The sequence below is a fragment of the Mizuhopecten yessoensis genome, unplaced genomic scaffold (genome assembly GCF_002113885.1).
Source record: "Mizuhopecten yessoensis strain PY_sf001 unplaced genomic scaffold, ASM211388v2 scaffold2461, whole genome shotgun sequence".
In the NCBI taxonomy this organism is placed as follows: Eukaryota; Metazoa; Mollusca; class Bivalvia; order Pectinida; family Pectinidae; genus Mizuhopecten; species Mizuhopecten yessoensis.
Window position 1 is genome coordinate 352,345 of NW_018404557.1, and position 17,866 is coordinate 370,210.

The window sequence follows — 17,866 nt, forward strand, 5'->3', positions numbered from 1 at the left end:
TAGCTTACAATATAACTCAAAACATCCGGCAGCATGGTAATTTCGCGGGAAAAGGCTGGGGTAAACAAGGTAGGCACAGCCGATGTTGATAAAATTCTTACAGGCCCCCATCGATTTTATTACCTATACAAACCTAAACCTGTCTTTAGTTGTGCAACGTGGTTTTGTAATTGTTAATTTCATAATATGAAATGATTTATGTTTGGTTAATGTCGGCTGCCGGTATATTTGTTCACAGTAGTTGCGATGACGTAACATGTTAGCTTCTGACGGCGAGACAACTTGTTTGTATTTGTGCCGTCAGAGAAGGCCGGGTAATAATATTAGTACTACGATAACGTACTTTCTGACCACGAAAATTAATATTATATATTGCGTCCTAACTCGGGCGGCATGGTATGTATTAATAAAAATTCATAGGTGCTTGATATGATTTGTATGTACAACGGACTTAGATAGCAATCTAATTCCTTGGTATGTACCATGTGTTTCATACAGGCTCATGTCAGTGTATATAGTATGTGATGGGCTCAAAACTTTTCCTCCAAAAAAAATATGGAAGTTGCTTGGTATACCAATGTTAAGAACAATATCAATAATGAACTTTGCAGATATCATTAAAAAAAATGTTGATTTTGTCTGAAAGTAAAATTTTTAAATGCAGAATTTGAGTGACACAAAACTGCAATGAATACTGAAATTATAATTCATGTAAAGAACTCTATCTAAATCAGAGATTTATACGATATTGTTACCAAGCAACTTCCATATTTAAATAGAGTTCCTACAGGAATTACTGAAATAAATGGGGGAAAACTTACTGTTCATGCATTCCTGAAGTATCCTTGTATTCACAATTATTAGAAAATGCTCATTATGTTTATTATACAAGTTGTTTTAGTAAAACAAAACAAAAATGGAAGAATTTCTTATTCATCTCAAAATTAAATGTAAACAGGTGTCAATCCCTATATTTTCAAGAAAATAAATACTGTATTGATGCAGACTAAGATAGCAAATATAATTATATGGTATTTATTAAAAAGTTTGTGGTTTTTTTATAATCACCAGTTTTGGAGATTAGAAAGAAGTTCATATAAATATTTATTAACCTATTTTCAATAACTTTGTCCTCATGTATTTAGATAATATAATCTATCATGTTGAAACATGTCATTTAGTTTCTTAGTTCAAATTCTATAAATGAAACAGTTTACTCTCGTAATAATTCACCTCTTTGACATTTATTAATTATATTTGGTTCCCTTACAATTGAATACAAATACATTTGATGTCTGATTTTGAGATAAAAGGAATTTCTCACCATTCATGGCTTGTAAGTTTACTGAATAAGTCAAACATGTTGTTTTTATGACCATTGTTCCTGGTGTTAAACCAGCACAGGGTATCCAGCCCCCCTAGGGCCCTTTCCTGTCCCTTTAGGCTATGATCACCTTGTGTGATAGGGGTGGATGAACATGGACAGTCAGGCTTGACCAGTTGACCTTTGATGTTAGGCCCCGGCCAGCTGACACCAGTTGTTAGTTTACATAAAAAAGTGTCATTTTCACATTACAGTGGGAGGCTGTCATAACACAGGGGGAGGTCGAGGTAACAAGGTGTATTATATACAAACCAGTAGTACAATTTGGGAGGAGCTCCAGGTGACAAGCAATACAGTAAGTACAATTCATGTTGTTTTGGTATTATTTAAGAGAATAATAATAAATATTTATGTTTATGTTATGAAAGTTATGTTATTAAAAAAAATCACTGAACAGATATAAAAAAAATCTTCAGAACTGATTTCACACTTTTTATCACAGAATAAAATTGCTAAATCTGTGGTGTTATGCATTATGAAAGAAATTATTAAAATTTGTTAAGTCTCATGATTGTAAGCCCATGTACATTTCTAGATTAGAAATTTCATTTTGGACTTCAAATAACATTGAACATTATAAGAACTATTACAATGATTATAATTTTATACAATGAAATGTTGTAAATGGATTTAAAAGAATAAAAATATCAGATTGTAAAGCTTTCATACAATTATGTTAAATAAGATTAAGTTTATTGGAATAAAGCTGACAAGTCAAGGATTATGTTATATAAGATTAAGTTTATTGGAATAAAGCTGACAAGTCAAGGATTAAAAAAATGGGCTTTTATACATTTAATTATAGGTGAAATCATGCTATAGTCAAATGCATTTGTTTATGACTTAAATATTTACTAACCAACATGGTAATTATTGACATATTTGTCAGTGTTGTAAATCATTGGACAATATAACCCAAGAAATGCTTGAAACCACGATTTGCAAAAAGATTGATAGTGGACATTTTATTCCTGTCAAAATCTTAGACACCTGCTCAGGGGTAAATTTTATATTAAATGCATATCTGGATCTTATTTATATTTTGGAATATATTTTTAGTATAAAAAAGGTGTGATTTTTTAAAGATTCTCTCACCATAAAACCTGTGCTACCCATAAAACTACATCAACTATTATTACAAAACTTTTTTCTATTTCAGAGCATCAAAATATTAAACTGTATAATGATAGGACAAACTGATACAGGGTGAAATAAACATTTCACATTTGTATAAAAGCTAGCGATGACACAACAATGTAACATTCTATTTTTCGTTTTTCAACCGTATGATTAGCACCTATACGTATGAGTCAGTCTGGTGTTAATTTTTTATTTTATTTTTCAATTGACAACTGTTTCTATCTGTTAATCATTTTACATTGGATGTCAGTGATCTATAATTTGGGTACTTCATCTGTTGCAGTTTCAGATGTAAATAATGTTGCTACGTATACTCCTATGTTCATTTAAAAAAAAAAAAAATAGATGCAGGATGGTGGCTTTTTCAAGAGAGTTTCAGACGCTCTGTTATCAGATACAATCATCTATGCAGACATGTAACAAAAGCATGTTAATCTTTTAATCATCTTTCATAATTATTATCTTTTGTTAATTATACACATCTCTACATGTACAAACTCGTGGCACACCAGCACCAGATGTGGAGCTGGTCACACTTTGTATATAGGTAATGGTTGAGAAAGCAGAGCTACAATATGTGATAGTGTTATAAGTGTGTCACCAATAATATTATGATGGGACCCCAAACAGCTACATGGTTCTCACTTTTCTTGTTTTCTGTCTCAAACATTTGTAATGTATACAGATGTGATTGATTTGGATCAGTTCAAAAGACTGTCATTTTGCCACAAGCAATATAGGCATCATCAAAACAACATGATAACATACCAGTAGGTATGATGTAATACAGATAAACTGAGACCACAATTTAGCCCCTAACTATTTAGATATCATCTATCTAGTTCATCAGTGTATATATAGAGGCCATTTAATTTTGAGGCCATTTTTTAGACATTGATTTTTATCTTTTGTTGTCAGAAGGAAAACATTGGTTTTATGATAGTATTACCCTGGTTATATCACATATAGGGCCATAAAGGACAATATGACTAGGAAAACTCAAGCATGAGAGATAACCATGTCACTTCAGGGTTTTAGTTCTATAATTAATTATAATCCAATCAGAAACATTGTTATCACTGCACTTCCCTTATACAGTCCTTAAATAAACCTACTAATAAAAAATGTTGTTGTATTAAAAGCAGTTAAGGCAGGAACCATTACCACTAATTTTCAATCCGAAACAGTTTCAGTCTTACAATAAAACTGTGTGAGTAATTTAGGACAAATGCCATGGGACAGGCATATATTTTTCTGCCCTTCTGTACTCTTGTAAATATTTATGACGGATTGTTACACAGTTAATTCAATCATACTCTCCAAGATGTGCTATATACGGCATGTCATGGTCTGTATTTGAATTGAACTGTGTTGTATGTCCTCATAAATATCAAAAGGATGCATTTCAAACCTTAAATAGATGTCGGGATATAATATTAATAAGCATTGTAACATTGAATTGTTTTTATTTTATGACAGATTACCATGTCACTCTCAGAAGCTGTGATAAGGAAGGCTGGAAATGGACTGGCACTGTCCAAAATTAAAAGTCTTGAGTAAGTATGGATTTTAATGTCAGAAAATTAAAGTATAGATCTGAATGGTAATATTCCATTCAAGTATTTTTTCCATCTTCATTTTCTATATGACAGACTTGTTATGATCAACAACTTAATCATATTTTTTTTTAATTGTATTTTAATGTTGATTCTTGAAACTTTATTTTATAGAAATTAGCTTAATTTTAATAATGTAACAGAAAAAAAGGAAGTTATTCTCATACTGTCTTCATAACTATAATTATACATATGGCTGCCACTGAAGGAGGTGAAGGAATTAACAAGCTGTAATTATAACCTTTAAAGAAAGGGTTGAAACTAATTTTTAACTAATTTTGTTTGGATGTCAATTTCGTTTATACTGCCATTAAGAGATTTAAACAAATGAATACCCAGTACATGTATATATACAATGTTATTCTATTCAATGAACTATTGGGGCATTATCTCGTATGATATTTTCTTTGTGATCATGATAAATCTACTTAAGAATAAATGGGGTTCATGATTAGGCCAGAAAAACAATGTGTGTAACAGTGTTTCAAGTATACTGACCTACCCTAGATTTTCCTGCAGACCCTAGACATTTTATCACCTACTTGTATCTGAGATCAATGTATTAGCCAGGCAAAGTTCACAGCCACTCATAAAGTCATTAAAATGTACTTTATTCCTGTTCTGGGAGTCTGACATTATTCTTGACAAATGAATAGCCATTGTAAAATTTTAAATAAAGCATAATATTAATTAACGAAAATTAAAAAAACAGATCTACCCTTTTTTCAGGCATGCTATCTGAAACAGACATTCTTTGTTTGGGCCTTATCCCTACCTCATGATCAGGAAAGACATTGGTTATTGATTTTGACCTTGTGCATTGAAAAATTTCTGAAATTAGAAAAAACATATGTGCAAATATTTATTGAATATAAAAAATGTATAACTATAGTGTTTAGAATTATTATCTCCCTTTCCTGTACCCTATACCCCCATAATGTCCTCATGTAGCCTAACAGACCTTACAGCATTGAGTTTTACTCCCTTCCCTTTAAGACAACCATGTTTTTTTTGTAGCCTCTCTGACAAGAACCTTACCACATTGGATCCCAAGATCATGAACCAACTGGTGACCTTGCAAAGTCTTGACCTGTCCAATAACAACATCAGCAGTATTCCCACAGACATCTGTCTTCCTTCACTGACCACATTCGATATTTCAGACAACTCAATTAGCTCTTTATCATTTGGACAGAAATTTCCAAAGCTAGCCTCTCTATATATTGCTGGCAACCATGATCTGGGGGTAAGTGGCCACTTAGTAACATGAAGTTGATCTTGTTGAGCAAGAAGTCAGGTTTCTTCCAAGAAAATTCCTGTATATAATTTTCTTTTTTCACTTTCAATTTTTGTCAAGTTTCTATTTTCTTGTTTATGAGCCGTTCCCTGTATTTTTATTATCAAAATGAGAACTATGTTTCTTTCTACCTGGTATATTGAAGAAAACCTTAGTTTTTCCGGCAGAATTTTGCCAATTATAAGCAGATCAGTATGATATTTGATCCTATAAAAAGATTGAGGGCTTCACTGTTTTATAATCTGATACACATATGCCTAGTTTACAGTTATAATTATTATCCGCTGGTTTCCCCGAAATGCAGGATATTAATTTGAATCTGTCTGTCACGCTTCGTTTCCGTGCAATAACTGCAACAAATGTTACCGATTTTCTTCAAACTTGGTACCAGGGTTAAATGCCTTAAAGACTCGACCAAGTTTGTTGACTACTTTCAGCAGAATTTGTTTGGCAGAGTTATTGCCTCTTGAATAACAAAAAAACATCATCATCTGTAGTTTCCAAACTAAAAGCAAATATTAGCCAAATTCCTTCAATCTTGATAAAAATGTTTTTGTTCCTCTTTCTTTCCATCCATCTATCTTGGGCACTCTTTGTTTGTCGTGTGATAATTGCTGTAGATATTGTGCAGATATTTCAACCAATGTGATTTGTGCATATTTACTGATGATTTATGAGGTAAGTATATTCTGATGGATAAAAAGATTAATTTACACCGTAATTCCTACATGTTCTATAAAAAGTCTCACTTCTGTATAAGGCTTTTTTTACAAGTCTCAAGCTATACATTATGTCTCAACAGCACGATACTCACATGTTTAAACCTAACCTCGATAATGTTTACCTACAATATATCCTGCAAGCGGGGGATATAAATTCCACAAATTTGCTTGTTAAACTTGTGTCAATGGACATAAAATAAATTCTGCTGCTTCAGTGATACCATATAGCAAAAGTTACCAAAAACTTTGCGATATCATATAAATCTATCTACATTTTGTGTCCTGTAGAAAGCTGACCGCCTAATTGCCATAGTAGAGAACTCCAGTCTGACCCAGATAGATGACCAGAGGGCCAGCTCTCTTCTACAGGTCGTAAGGCAAATACGTAGCAAGTTTGAGATACAGGTGAGTTCTTTGTTATGACCCCTTATAAAATCTTAAACTTAGAAAATGTTTCCCATTAAAAAGTGGTAAGAAAAAAAATCACTGGCATTACATGTCCTTTCTTCATATACAAAGAAGTGTTTTGGGGAAGTTAGAGGTATGTTGGAGATCTCATCTCTCTGAAGATTTCACTCAACACTATTACATTGGTAAACTTAACTGAACAACACTACTTAATGGCAACACATGCAGAAACGTGTTGAAGCACGAAGAGGTATGAGAGAAATAAAAGATATGTCATCACAATGGAAGCCTAACTTAACACATATACGTACTACAGGTAACAATAGTTCAACATTATAACTTCTAAATTACGCATGTATACAGTTAGTTTGAGCATTTTGAAGGTATGCTAAATATAAAAAAAAGGAAGATATTTCTTCCTAGAAAGTATAACCAAACACTGTTATATTAGAGAAATTAGTCCAAAATTATTTCTCCTGATTACACATACCAATTTAAGCACTTTAGGATGAGCTTGAAAGAAACTGAAGCAATGTTCTCACCAAAAACTAGTTAATCTTTTTAGTCGGTGTTATAAATAAAATGCCATACATGTTTAGACAGATAACAGCTTCAATAATGTATGTGGGAAATATCTTTTAATGTTGGTGTAGCAAATACGTGTAAATGTTGCAAATACCTTCCCTCTCGGTTACTTTTAATGAACAAACATCACATTACAATTCATAAAGGACACTGTATTTATTTATTAATGTGTAACTCTTTAAGAAAAAGAGTAAATGTTACCGTAATATGGCATATATCCCTATTAAAGTAGTACTAGATATGATGTGTTATCTTAACGATAGACATGATATATTGTTTTACTTACACGAAGTATTTCAGTCAGAATGTGACTCTGACATTGTACTTGATTTTACAGGTAAAGGCTAAGTGGGAGGTGTTATTTGCTGAGCCTTACGCCACTGGTATCCCTGACGACGAGGTGGACCAGGTGACCGATGAGTTCCTTGACTGCCTGAGGAAAGATAATCTCTTCAAAAATGCTGATTCCAAATTTGAAAAGTATATGGTGAGAAACTGGGATAGTGTATAAATCTTCTGCATTCTTAATGTGAAATAATAGCTACACTCACTGATAACCGTTAAGTTTGAGTTCTCCAGGTTGGAAGAACTTAGTTATCCAAATTCATCTTAGTAGTGACTAAATATTCCAGTACATGGTCAAGGATGGAAGCATGAAATGAAACATGTTTATAATGTTTTATTTATTGAATTCACACCAGTACATCTAGCTGTACAGTGATGTAGCACTAAAGGATACATTTACTTGGTTCTATTGATTTGATTGCTTACTTTTTCAGTATGCGAGTCAAAAATAAAAGCTTCAAAGACAACCTTTTTACTTAAACACTGTTGTAGTTATTGCTTCATAGAGAACACTTTCCTGCCATGACAACATAGTTATTAGTGGATGGGACATTCATTGTTAGACTTTTCTCTGTATGTCCGTCCACACACTATCTTCATTGGAGATATTTTATTTAGTTGCATTACTCTCAATATCATCAAATTTAATAAATAGAATAATAATAAATATTTAACAAACATTTTCTAATTTTAATTTTATTTTTCAAATTTGCTCTTTGAAGCCTAAGGCATTCAATTGCCAATAATCATTAGTGTAAAGATGATCAAGGCTGTATGATGTACTTTGTCCTTCAGCTGGAGAAACTTGCCAAAGAGATGGTCCAGTCTGCCAAGAACTTGTCAATCTACAACTCCACACACTCCCTTCCTGGGACTCCCCGCAGTGCCCGCCTCAATGACCTTCAGTCTCCGGAGACCACACCTGTTAGACAAAGCTCGCGTACTCCTGTGCCCAACAAACGACTTATCGACACACCCACAGACAAACCACCCACTCCTAAAAATGTAGTACCAGCAAGCACACAAGACTCCGAGAGAACACCTAAAAAAGAGGGGAGGGGCCAGAAACGACGAAGGGATTCCAGCCCAGGGTCACCTTCAAAACCAAGCTCCAAATCATACAGAACAGAAACTGGACATATGTCATCACCAAAGTTCAGCCATAGGTCGCCAGCATCTGCAACCAAAACTCAAAACAAAGGCAAGAAACGCAGACGATCATCCACCCCAGAGTCAGAATGTAAACAGAAGGCCAAATCGTACAGAACAGAGACTGGTCAACTGTCATCTCCAAAGTACACAGCCCTCAATAACCCACGTATAGATCATCTGGTAGGTAGCTGTACGGTATAATTGTATTCATGATTTTGTATAGTATTGGTTTTGAATTAAATATACAGTCTAAAAGTATTTAAGCAGTGCAGAACCTATTCTTATGTGAAACCTTTTAATGTTATTATATGAAATCTTATCAAACATTATTAATAGATGTCATGAGAGTGAACTGATATTATTTCAAAAAGAAATAAAAAATGGTAAAATGTCTTAACATATAACTATCTTATCATAAAGTAAGAATGTTTTTCCATTGTAAGCAACAGATGAGATAACTTAGAATAGTAACTCCTATAAGTTAATTGGTTGTTTTGTAGACTGTCTGTATGTGGATTTGTTGCTTTATAGATTGTTGTTAGTGGATTGGGTGTTTTATAGATTGTATGTCGATTGGTTGCTTTGTAGACTGTCTGAGTGGATTGGTTGTTTTGTAGACTGTCTGTGAGTGGATTGGTTGTTTTGTAGACTGTCTGAGTGGATTGGTTGTTTTGTTGACTGTCTGTGAGTGGATTGGTTGTTTTGTAGACTGTCTGTGAGTGGATTGGTTGTTTTGTAGACTGTCTGAGAGTGGATTGGTTGTTTTTTTAGACTGTCTGTGAGTGGATTGGTTGTTTTGTAGACTGTCTGTGAGTGGATTAGTTGTTTTGTAGGCTGTCTGTGAGTGAATTGGTTGTTCTGTAGACTGTCTGTGAGTGGATTGGTTGTTTTGTAGACTGTCTGTGAGTGGATTTGTTGCTTTGTTGATTGTTGTTAGTTGATTGGTCATAGGTTATACTCTCTGATATGATTGACTTCAGGCACCCGTACCTGACTACGACCCAACCTACTTTGTACGTTGTCACTCGGACGAGGACAGCCCTTCTGATGACAACACCAAGGTGTGGCGATGTGCATTTGAACCCAAACCTAACAACCCAAGTAAGTCCTCACATTCATGGTCTACAGTACAGTGAAAACGGAGTATTATGAATTATCAGTTATGTTTCTTTTGTGTTTGTGAAATATTATTGTACTACAAAGTTGGATGAGTTTAAACCTACTTTAATGATTGATATACCAGTACCAGTATTTGAAAGCATAAAAACAAACATGTCGGACTTGCTAACTTTTGGAAAGATCATCTATATTTCTGTTCCCCACATGCTTAATGCACTCCAGGTGCATGGTATCAAAATGTTTGCAAACTTAAGTCTTCACGGTCAGCATTAGTATATTACAATATTTTTTTGAATTTGTTAAAAAGGGGGAAATCTGCTTCTGCTTTGATCTAGTGTACACAGAACTAAGCAAAATTTTCACATTCTTCTTAAAAAATTAACTGATTGAACAATTACGGCACAACTTGTACCCCCCTATGTAATCCTGTCTATGTATTTATATGGAGTCCATATATAAGTCTGTGTAATCTTCAGTAAAAGTCTCATTGTAATCACTGTTGTCTGGATTGTAGGCGAGCACACCAATGTGGTAGCTACAGTTGGTGGCAAGATAGTTTGTTTGGTCGACTGTCAGACCGGCAAGGTCATGAGGAGGTTCAAGGACACAGACAAGAAAGAGGTAAAATGAGAGTAATTAACTGATCTTGATGCTGAATAATATGATATTCACCTATTTTTGTGTTATTTATCCAGATTTTTACGATTTATTGAATCCTCCAATTCAATATGACAGTAAAATTCAACGAAATATCTAGAAAAATAAGAATACATCTTCCACAAATGGTAAGCTGCAAACTTTACTCTCTGGAAAAGTGATAGTTTGCCAAATGAAAGTGTATAGCCGTAATCATTTTTATATACAACCAATGGTTAGATTGATGTACATCACTTTCGGTATCATGTTTATTACTTATTAAGGAATGACTTAAAAATATGCTTAAGATACAATATATGTTGTCACTATGCTAAACAACTTGTATTTTATTTTTCTCTCAGTCTTTCTACACTTTGGCCTGGACCACGATCCACTTGGATGAGGAAAACTCTACGGAGACCACCAACATCCTTGCTGTCGCAGGGGATGCATGTGACGTTAAACTAATCCACCCATCACAGCTTGTCATGTATGCTACACTGGAGGGTCACCGCCGCTACATCAGCTGTCTCGCCTTCCACCCCTCCTACCCTACCATCCTTTTCAGTAAGTCTGCCACCATCTATAAAAGTTGAGCTTGACCATAAAATGTATCAGTTCAGTTCCTTGTGCTTTCACATAAGATATATTTTGATCTTATTGTCCAAGTGTTTAAGGCGTCTGACCTTTTGCTACCACTAGCCCTTCGCCACGGGGTTGCTGTTTCGAGACCTTCCTGGGGGAGTCGCCAGGTTCTGGCCGTCTGTCAGTGGTTTTTTCTCCAGGAACCTTAGCTTTCCTCCACCACCAAAACCTAGCACATCCTAAAATGACCATAGCTGTTAAAAGGACGTAAAACACGACTTGTTTTGAACTTACTATCAATGATTATACAAGATCCATTATTGACATAACTTGCCATTGAAAGGGACTAGCACACCTAATCATTACACTTCTGACCTAGCTCATGTGCTTCCTAATGTTATGTGTGAATGAATTGTTTCGAAAATTGGGGCAGCCATCCTATCAAGTATTAGAACATTTGGCTTGATTAATTAATGGCTCATCCAAATATAACTGTAACCTGTAGGTGGTCACCCATAAACCTGATATAACTTGTGAAGTTAAGACTCCACATTCCCAAAGCCCAATGAAGGAGGTATTAAGCATTTACCAGGTTGTGACTTTTGAACTGCTTATAATGAAACACTGAAGATTATTTTATGAAGTTTCAGGTCGCATCATGGGGTAGAATGTAACAAATAAGTTCATTGCTTCACAGTGGTTCAAGTGTAATCTTTTAAATTTTATATAAAGATATATAGATATTACTTTCAACTAAGACTTTCCAGTGGTTACCACATTATTACCAGGTCCCGTTTAGAAGTTCAGGATAAATTGACTCTGACGGAGTCAAACCTGCACCTAAAAACACCAATTTCATATTCTGTCTAATGCTGTCAATGTCAAATGTTGCTTCATTATGTATACTACCAAGGTTGATGTCTGCTAAAAAACTTCAAATATAAAGTTCTGTGTATTGTATATTATATGATCTTCAAGGTAACAAGCTTAGTGGGTAGAATATAGCTTACAGACCTCTCTATTTGTTTTTTATAGACAAAACTTTTACTTCAGCCAACCTGCTGCCAGACTAAGACGTTTTAGTTTGAAGATAATCGAAAGCATAATATTAACTATAAATTGCAATGTTTGTGTATAAGTGAGTTATTCAGTGTTGAGAGTATTTGTAATTATCAGGTGGTGGGAAGGACAACAGAATCATCATGTGGGACATTGGGATACCAGACCTGTCCGACTACTCCACCAACTTCAGGTCAGTAAAACAGGTCTTATCACTTTAGAATTGTTTTATCAAACTAAGGAAAACTCATAACTTAATTCTCAAGATAATTTCAAATTCCAGAACAAATGATGTATGATGGTGTTTTACTAATTAATCACATTAAATAAGGCGTTTCCTAAATTTTGTTGTGGAAACAATATCTTCATCTTGATTTTTTAGCTCTTTTTTTTCCCCCTTAATAAATCTTTAATGATTCTTATGGCATAAGTTTTCTGTCAGTATGATTTCAGGCTACACCAAATGAAACTGGTAATGATTTACAATTTGTCCATCATTGACAGTTAACCATTCTGACTCTATGTCAATGGATTTGTTGCTGACAGAAAGTAATTAATGTACCTTCCTGTTTGTAGAAAGCTGAAGTGTCTGGTTACCCCAGGAACAGACCCTCTAAACCTCGCCATCAGCCTGAGCACAAACAGTTTGCTAGCAGGCTGTGAAAATACCTGCTACTTATGGAAGCTCAAAGACATGAATAAGCTTAACAAGTAAGTAAAGAGAATAACTAAAATATCAGAACACTGACAGTAGCTTTCACAAATTATTTCTGAAAAGAAACTCATACCTTGCAGAATTTTTAAGAAAGTAATACCAGTTCAGAGAATAAATACACAAAGGAACCTAGATTTGAACCCTGGACCTGATCACACGATATGATCATTGCCACTGAGCTACCGGACCAGTGGCAGTTTGGTGGCCTAGTTTTACTACATATCTAAAACAAAACTAAGGGGAGGTTACTGTATGTAGGAAAAATTAACTACAATGGGACACAAACCCTGAAACGTTTACTTTCATATGTCTGTTTGTATTACAACTTTGTTAGAGTTTCTGTTCCTTAACTTTTACTAGAGGTCCAACAGTCTACAAACTTAATATGTGGTTATGTTAAATTACTACACCAACAGAGCCAATGTAGGTCACTGTATTTCCTGTTTGTTTCAGATACTGTATAAAATCATAATGTTTTAATTATGTCTGGTCTTTCGAAACAAATCCTTTCAATAGATAGTGAGTCCTCATATTGTGCATAAGCTAAATGGAATCAATTTGAAATTTTACAATTTAGCAGTAGGCTGTTGGCATTTTGGTACTGTGAAGTATACTGAAAAGAGATGTTGTTTTCTGTACAAGTGATCTGCTTCAGTTGTATATGTATACCTGGAGTAGAGCTGTACTTGATGATACCCTACTATAAACTTTTGTTTTATTTTACCCTCTTTTTCTCCCAGGGAGCCTGACCTTGAGCTCTCACTGCCAATAACAGATGATAAGAGTGACAGTGCCAGTGATGACAGCAACAGCAGTGACATTGTTGATGGACTTGTCATGCTCTCTGATAACTATGTTGGTATGTAGGACCGTAAACATCCTTAAATCTCAAAAAGTAAAATTTACTTCAATGGACCCAAGCAGTCAAAAATTAGGTCATGTGGTCTTTCAGGCAGGCGATTGATGTTTCAGTTTCTAAATTTCTGTTAAGATTCCCATCAATCATGTTCAAACTTTACTTTTACAATATTTATATTTTAAGAGTGAAAGCATATCGAGTAATTAATTTTAATGAAGTGAGATATTTTCCCCATAATTATCCCTAAATTAGAGGGTATAGATTACTCATCTCCCCTTATGTTTCCTGACTGTAGAGGATATAGATCAGTTAAATTTTGACAAAATTTGATATATGGTATATAACAATGTCATTTTTACGTTGTGTTTCATTTTTCTTTAACAGTAACAAAGTGTGTAGGAAACAGCTGCCTGACCATGTTTGACCTGAAGTCCTCCATACCTAAGAAACTGCAGGGAAGACGAACACGCAGCGTCAAGGTCACACCCACAGCTCTCCTGAATTACACTCGTACTACAGTGGACTATATCTACTTGGCTGCCTCTCAAGGTAACATACACTCGCGCCATATTTAAGTCTCCTTATCTAGAAATTCCTGTTAGGCTATTCAGTTAACATACCTTATCAATAGGCATTTGAATAAACACACTTATGTTCCAGGTCATATGTTTGAAAAAAATTGCTTATGTTGGTGAGGGCCCTTTTTAGGTCACCTGAGCTTCAGCTCAAGTGACCTATTGCTATCCGTCTTCATCCGTCGTCATCCGTCGTCCGTTAACATTTTAAATTTTCAACTTAAAAGGGATTTCATTGATACTTCATGGCAATGTTACTGACAACTCCCTGACCAAGTGTTGTTATTTTTCGGGTGGATCAGAAATCCAATATGGCTGGCTATGTCAGTAGGCATGAACTAACCTTCTGTCTACTATATCCTAACCTATGTCTGTAGGCATGCACTAACCCTCTGTCTACAATATCCTCACCTAGGACAGTAGGCATACACTAACCTTCCGTCTACAATATCCTTACCTATGTAAGTAGGCATGCACTAACATTCTGTCTACAATATCCTCACCTAGGACAGTAGGCATACACTAACCTTCCGTCTACAATATCCTTACCTATATCAGTAGGCATGCACTAAACTTCTGTCTTTCCTATCCTACCCTATGTCAGTAGGCATATACTAACTTTCTGTCTACAATATCCTTACCTACGTCAGTAGGCATGCGCTAACCTTCTGTCTACAAAATCCTTACCTATGTCAGGAGGCATATACTAACCTTCAGTCTACAATATCCTTACCTACGTCAGTAGGCATGCGCTAACCTTCTGTCTTTAATATCCTAGCCTATGTCAGTAGGCATATACTAACCTTCAGTCTACAATATCCTTACCTATGTCAGTAAGCATGCACTAACCTTCTGGCTACAATATCCTTACCTACGTCAGTAGGCATGCACTTACCTTCTGCCTACAATATCCTAACCTATGCCGTCGTCATCCGTCGTCCGTTAACAATTTAAATTTTCAACTTAAAAGAGATTTCATTGATACTTCATGGCAATGTTACTGACGACTCCCTGACCAAGTGTTGTTATTTTTCGGGTTGATCAGAAATCCAATATGGCTGGCTATGTCAGTAGGCATGAACTAACCTTCTGTCTACTATATCCTAACCTATGTCTGTAGGCATGCACTAACCCTCTGTCTACAATAACCTACCCTACATAAGTAGGCATGCTCTAACCTTCTGCCTACAATATCCTAACCTATGTGAGTAGGCATGCACTAACCTTGTGTATTAAATATCCTAACCTATGTGAGTAGGCATGCACTAACATTCTGTCTACAATATCCTTACCTACGTCAGTAGGCATGCACTAGCCTTCTGTCTACAATATCCTCACCTATGTCAGTAGGAATGCAATAACCTTCTGTCTACAAAATCCTTACCTATGTCAGCAAGCATGTACTAACCTTCTGTCTACCATATCCTAACCTATGTCAGTAAGCATGCACTAACCTTCTGGCTACAATATCCTTACCTACGTCAGTAGGCATGCGCTAACCTTCTGTCTTTAATATCCTCACCTATGTCAGTAGGAATGCAATAACCTTCTGTCTACAATGTCCTAACCTATGTCAGTAGGAATGCAATAACCTTCTGTCTACAAAATCCTTACCTATGTCAGGAGGCATATACTAACCTTCAGTCTACAATATCCTTACCTACGTCAGTAGGCATGCACTATTCTTTTGTCTACAATATCCTTACCTATGTCAGTAGGCATGCACTAACCTTCTGTCTTTAATATCCTAACCTATGTCAGTAGGCATGCACTAACCTTCTGTCTACAATATCCTTACCTATGTCAGTAGGCGTATACTAACCTTCTGTCTACAATATCCTAACCTATGTCAGTAGGCATGCACTATACTTTTGTCTACAATATCCTTACCTATGTCAGTAGGCATGCACTTACCTTCTGTCTACAATATCCTAACCTATGTCTGTAGGCATGCACTAACCTTCTGTCTACAATATCCTAACCTATGTCAGCAGGCATGCCACTGACAAATGTGACATGCTGTACTGTTAAAACGCAAGACTTGATGCTAATGGATAGCTCAGGTCATGAATAAGTGATGAAATGTAATGTGGGTCAATTCAAAATCTAAAAATGATGGCCTTCTTTCCTATTGGCTGAGATGTATTAATTTCAAAATTGCATAATGCTGATATAAACCGAATTTTAGAACTACTTATGTGTAGCCTCTTTCTAAATGATCATGTATCAAATCTCTGAAAAAACGATTCAGATTTGCCACGACAACTCAGGCGAGCAATACTAGCCTCTTGGATCTCTTATTCATGTCAATTCTTGATGAAAGCTCAACAAATAGTTCTGTTCTTTTTATACGACCGTCAAATTTGACGGTAGTATTATGGTATGGCGTTGTCCGTCCAGCGTAAACTTTGTTTGTCCGGCAATCTCCTCCTACATTTTTCGACCGATCTATTTGAAACTTGGTATACATTATAATCATGATATGAAATTGTGTCTTCCCTAAAAGAATTTTGATTCGACAATTTTTCCACAAGTTATTGCCCTTTGTTCATTTCAGTATTTAAATTTTGTCCGGAGATCTCCTCCTACATTTTTCGACCGATCTATTTGAAACTTGGTATACATGATAATCATGATATGAAGTTGTGTCTCCCTTAAAAGAATTTTGATTCAACAATTTTTCCAAAAGTTATTGCCCTTTGTTCATTTCAGTATTTAAATTTTGTCCGGAGATCTCCTCCTACATTTTTCGACCGATCTATTTGAAACTTGGTTTACATGATAGTCATGATATGAAGTTGTGTCTCCCTTAAAAGAATTTTTATTCAACGTTTTTTGCAAAATTTATTGCTTTTTGTTCATTTCAGTATTTGATTTTTTGTCTGAAGATTTCTCCTACATTTTTTTATAGCATATCAGCTAACCACTCTTAGAATGATGCAGATCTTATTTCAATGTAAGAAAGTATATAACACTATATGGCATTCGACGGGTGTATTTTTTTCCACCCCGTGGTACTCTTGTTACATTTTGAAATCCTCCGAAGACGATGCTCAATCAAAATATGTCTGTTTTAGGTCTGGTTGCTGCAGGCGATGACAAGGGATCCATTCACTTATACAACCTGGATGAACTTGTGGCAGAAAAGGCAAAATCATGTGACACTGTTCTTCAGCAGTCAAGAGTAAGTCATCTTCAACTTTATCAACAATAAAAAAGTTGGGTTTTTTTCCTTTTCACAATATTCAAAATTTCATAATTGATACCCTGTTTGCGAAAAGATTGTTTAAAAAACAGCTGGAAGTACAATTAGGTTATAAAGATTCAGATATCTTAAAACTGAAATATATTGACTCTGATATTTCATTCAAAAATATTTTATTTTGCCAACATGATTAACAGTAAATTTGTTGATGATCAGGTTTTGGATTGGCCAGAAATATCCCTTGGTAGATATACAGACAGCATGAAGGAGTTGGTCACTGAGAAGGTATGTAATGGTGCACAGAGTTGGTCACTGAGAAGGTATCAAATGATGCACAGAGTTGGTCACTGAGAAGGTATGTAATGGTGCACAGAGTTGGTCACTGAGAAGGTATGAAATGATGCACAGAGTTGGTCACTGAGAAGGTATGTAATGGTGCACAGAGTTGGTCACTGAGAAGGTAT

General features: G+C 35.1%; 1 protein-coding gene across 2 annotated transcripts in view; it reads left to right on the forward strand.

The window, feature by feature from the left end:
• Positions 1 to 46: 46 nt before the first annotated feature.
• The window catches only part of LOC110446040 (leucine-rich repeat and WD repeat-containing protein 1-like), a 21,268-nt gene continuing 3,448 nt past the window's right edge, over positions 47 to 17,866 (forward strand). Inside the window, exons 1-16 of one of the 2 annotated variants that reach the window (XM_021490992.1) lie at positions 47 to 69; positions 1,579 to 1,679; positions 4,004 to 4,080; positions 5,158 to 5,386; positions 6,448 to 6,564; positions 7,490 to 7,639; positions 8,293 to 8,829; positions 9,630 to 9,750; positions 10,283 to 10,389; positions 10,767 to 10,971; positions 12,166 to 12,241; positions 12,625 to 12,759; positions 13,504 to 13,622; positions 14,007 to 14,171; positions 17,275 to 17,381; positions 17,619 to 17,687. In XM_021490992.1, coding sequence (XP_021346667.1) covers positions 4,010 to 4,080; positions 5,158 to 5,386; positions 6,448 to 6,564; positions 7,490 to 7,639; positions 8,293 to 8,829; positions 9,630 to 9,750; positions 10,283 to 10,389; positions 10,767 to 10,971; positions 12,166 to 12,241; positions 12,625 to 12,759; positions 13,504 to 13,622; positions 14,007 to 14,171; positions 17,275 to 17,381; positions 17,619 to 17,687 — 2,208 coding nt within the window. In that variant the 5' untranslated portion in view covers positions 47 to 69; positions 1,579 to 1,679; positions 4,004 to 4,009. Of the gene's footprint in view, positions 70 to 375; positions 397 to 1,578; positions 1,680 to 4,003; positions 4,081 to 5,157; positions 5,387 to 6,447; positions 6,565 to 7,489; positions 7,640 to 8,292; positions 8,830 to 9,629; positions 9,751 to 10,282; positions 10,390 to 10,766; positions 10,972 to 12,165; positions 12,242 to 12,624; positions 12,760 to 13,503; positions 13,623 to 14,006; positions 14,172 to 17,274; positions 17,382 to 17,618; positions 17,688 to 17,866 lie in introns of those variants that run through there. The other variant, XM_021490993.1, reaches the window with a different exon arrangement.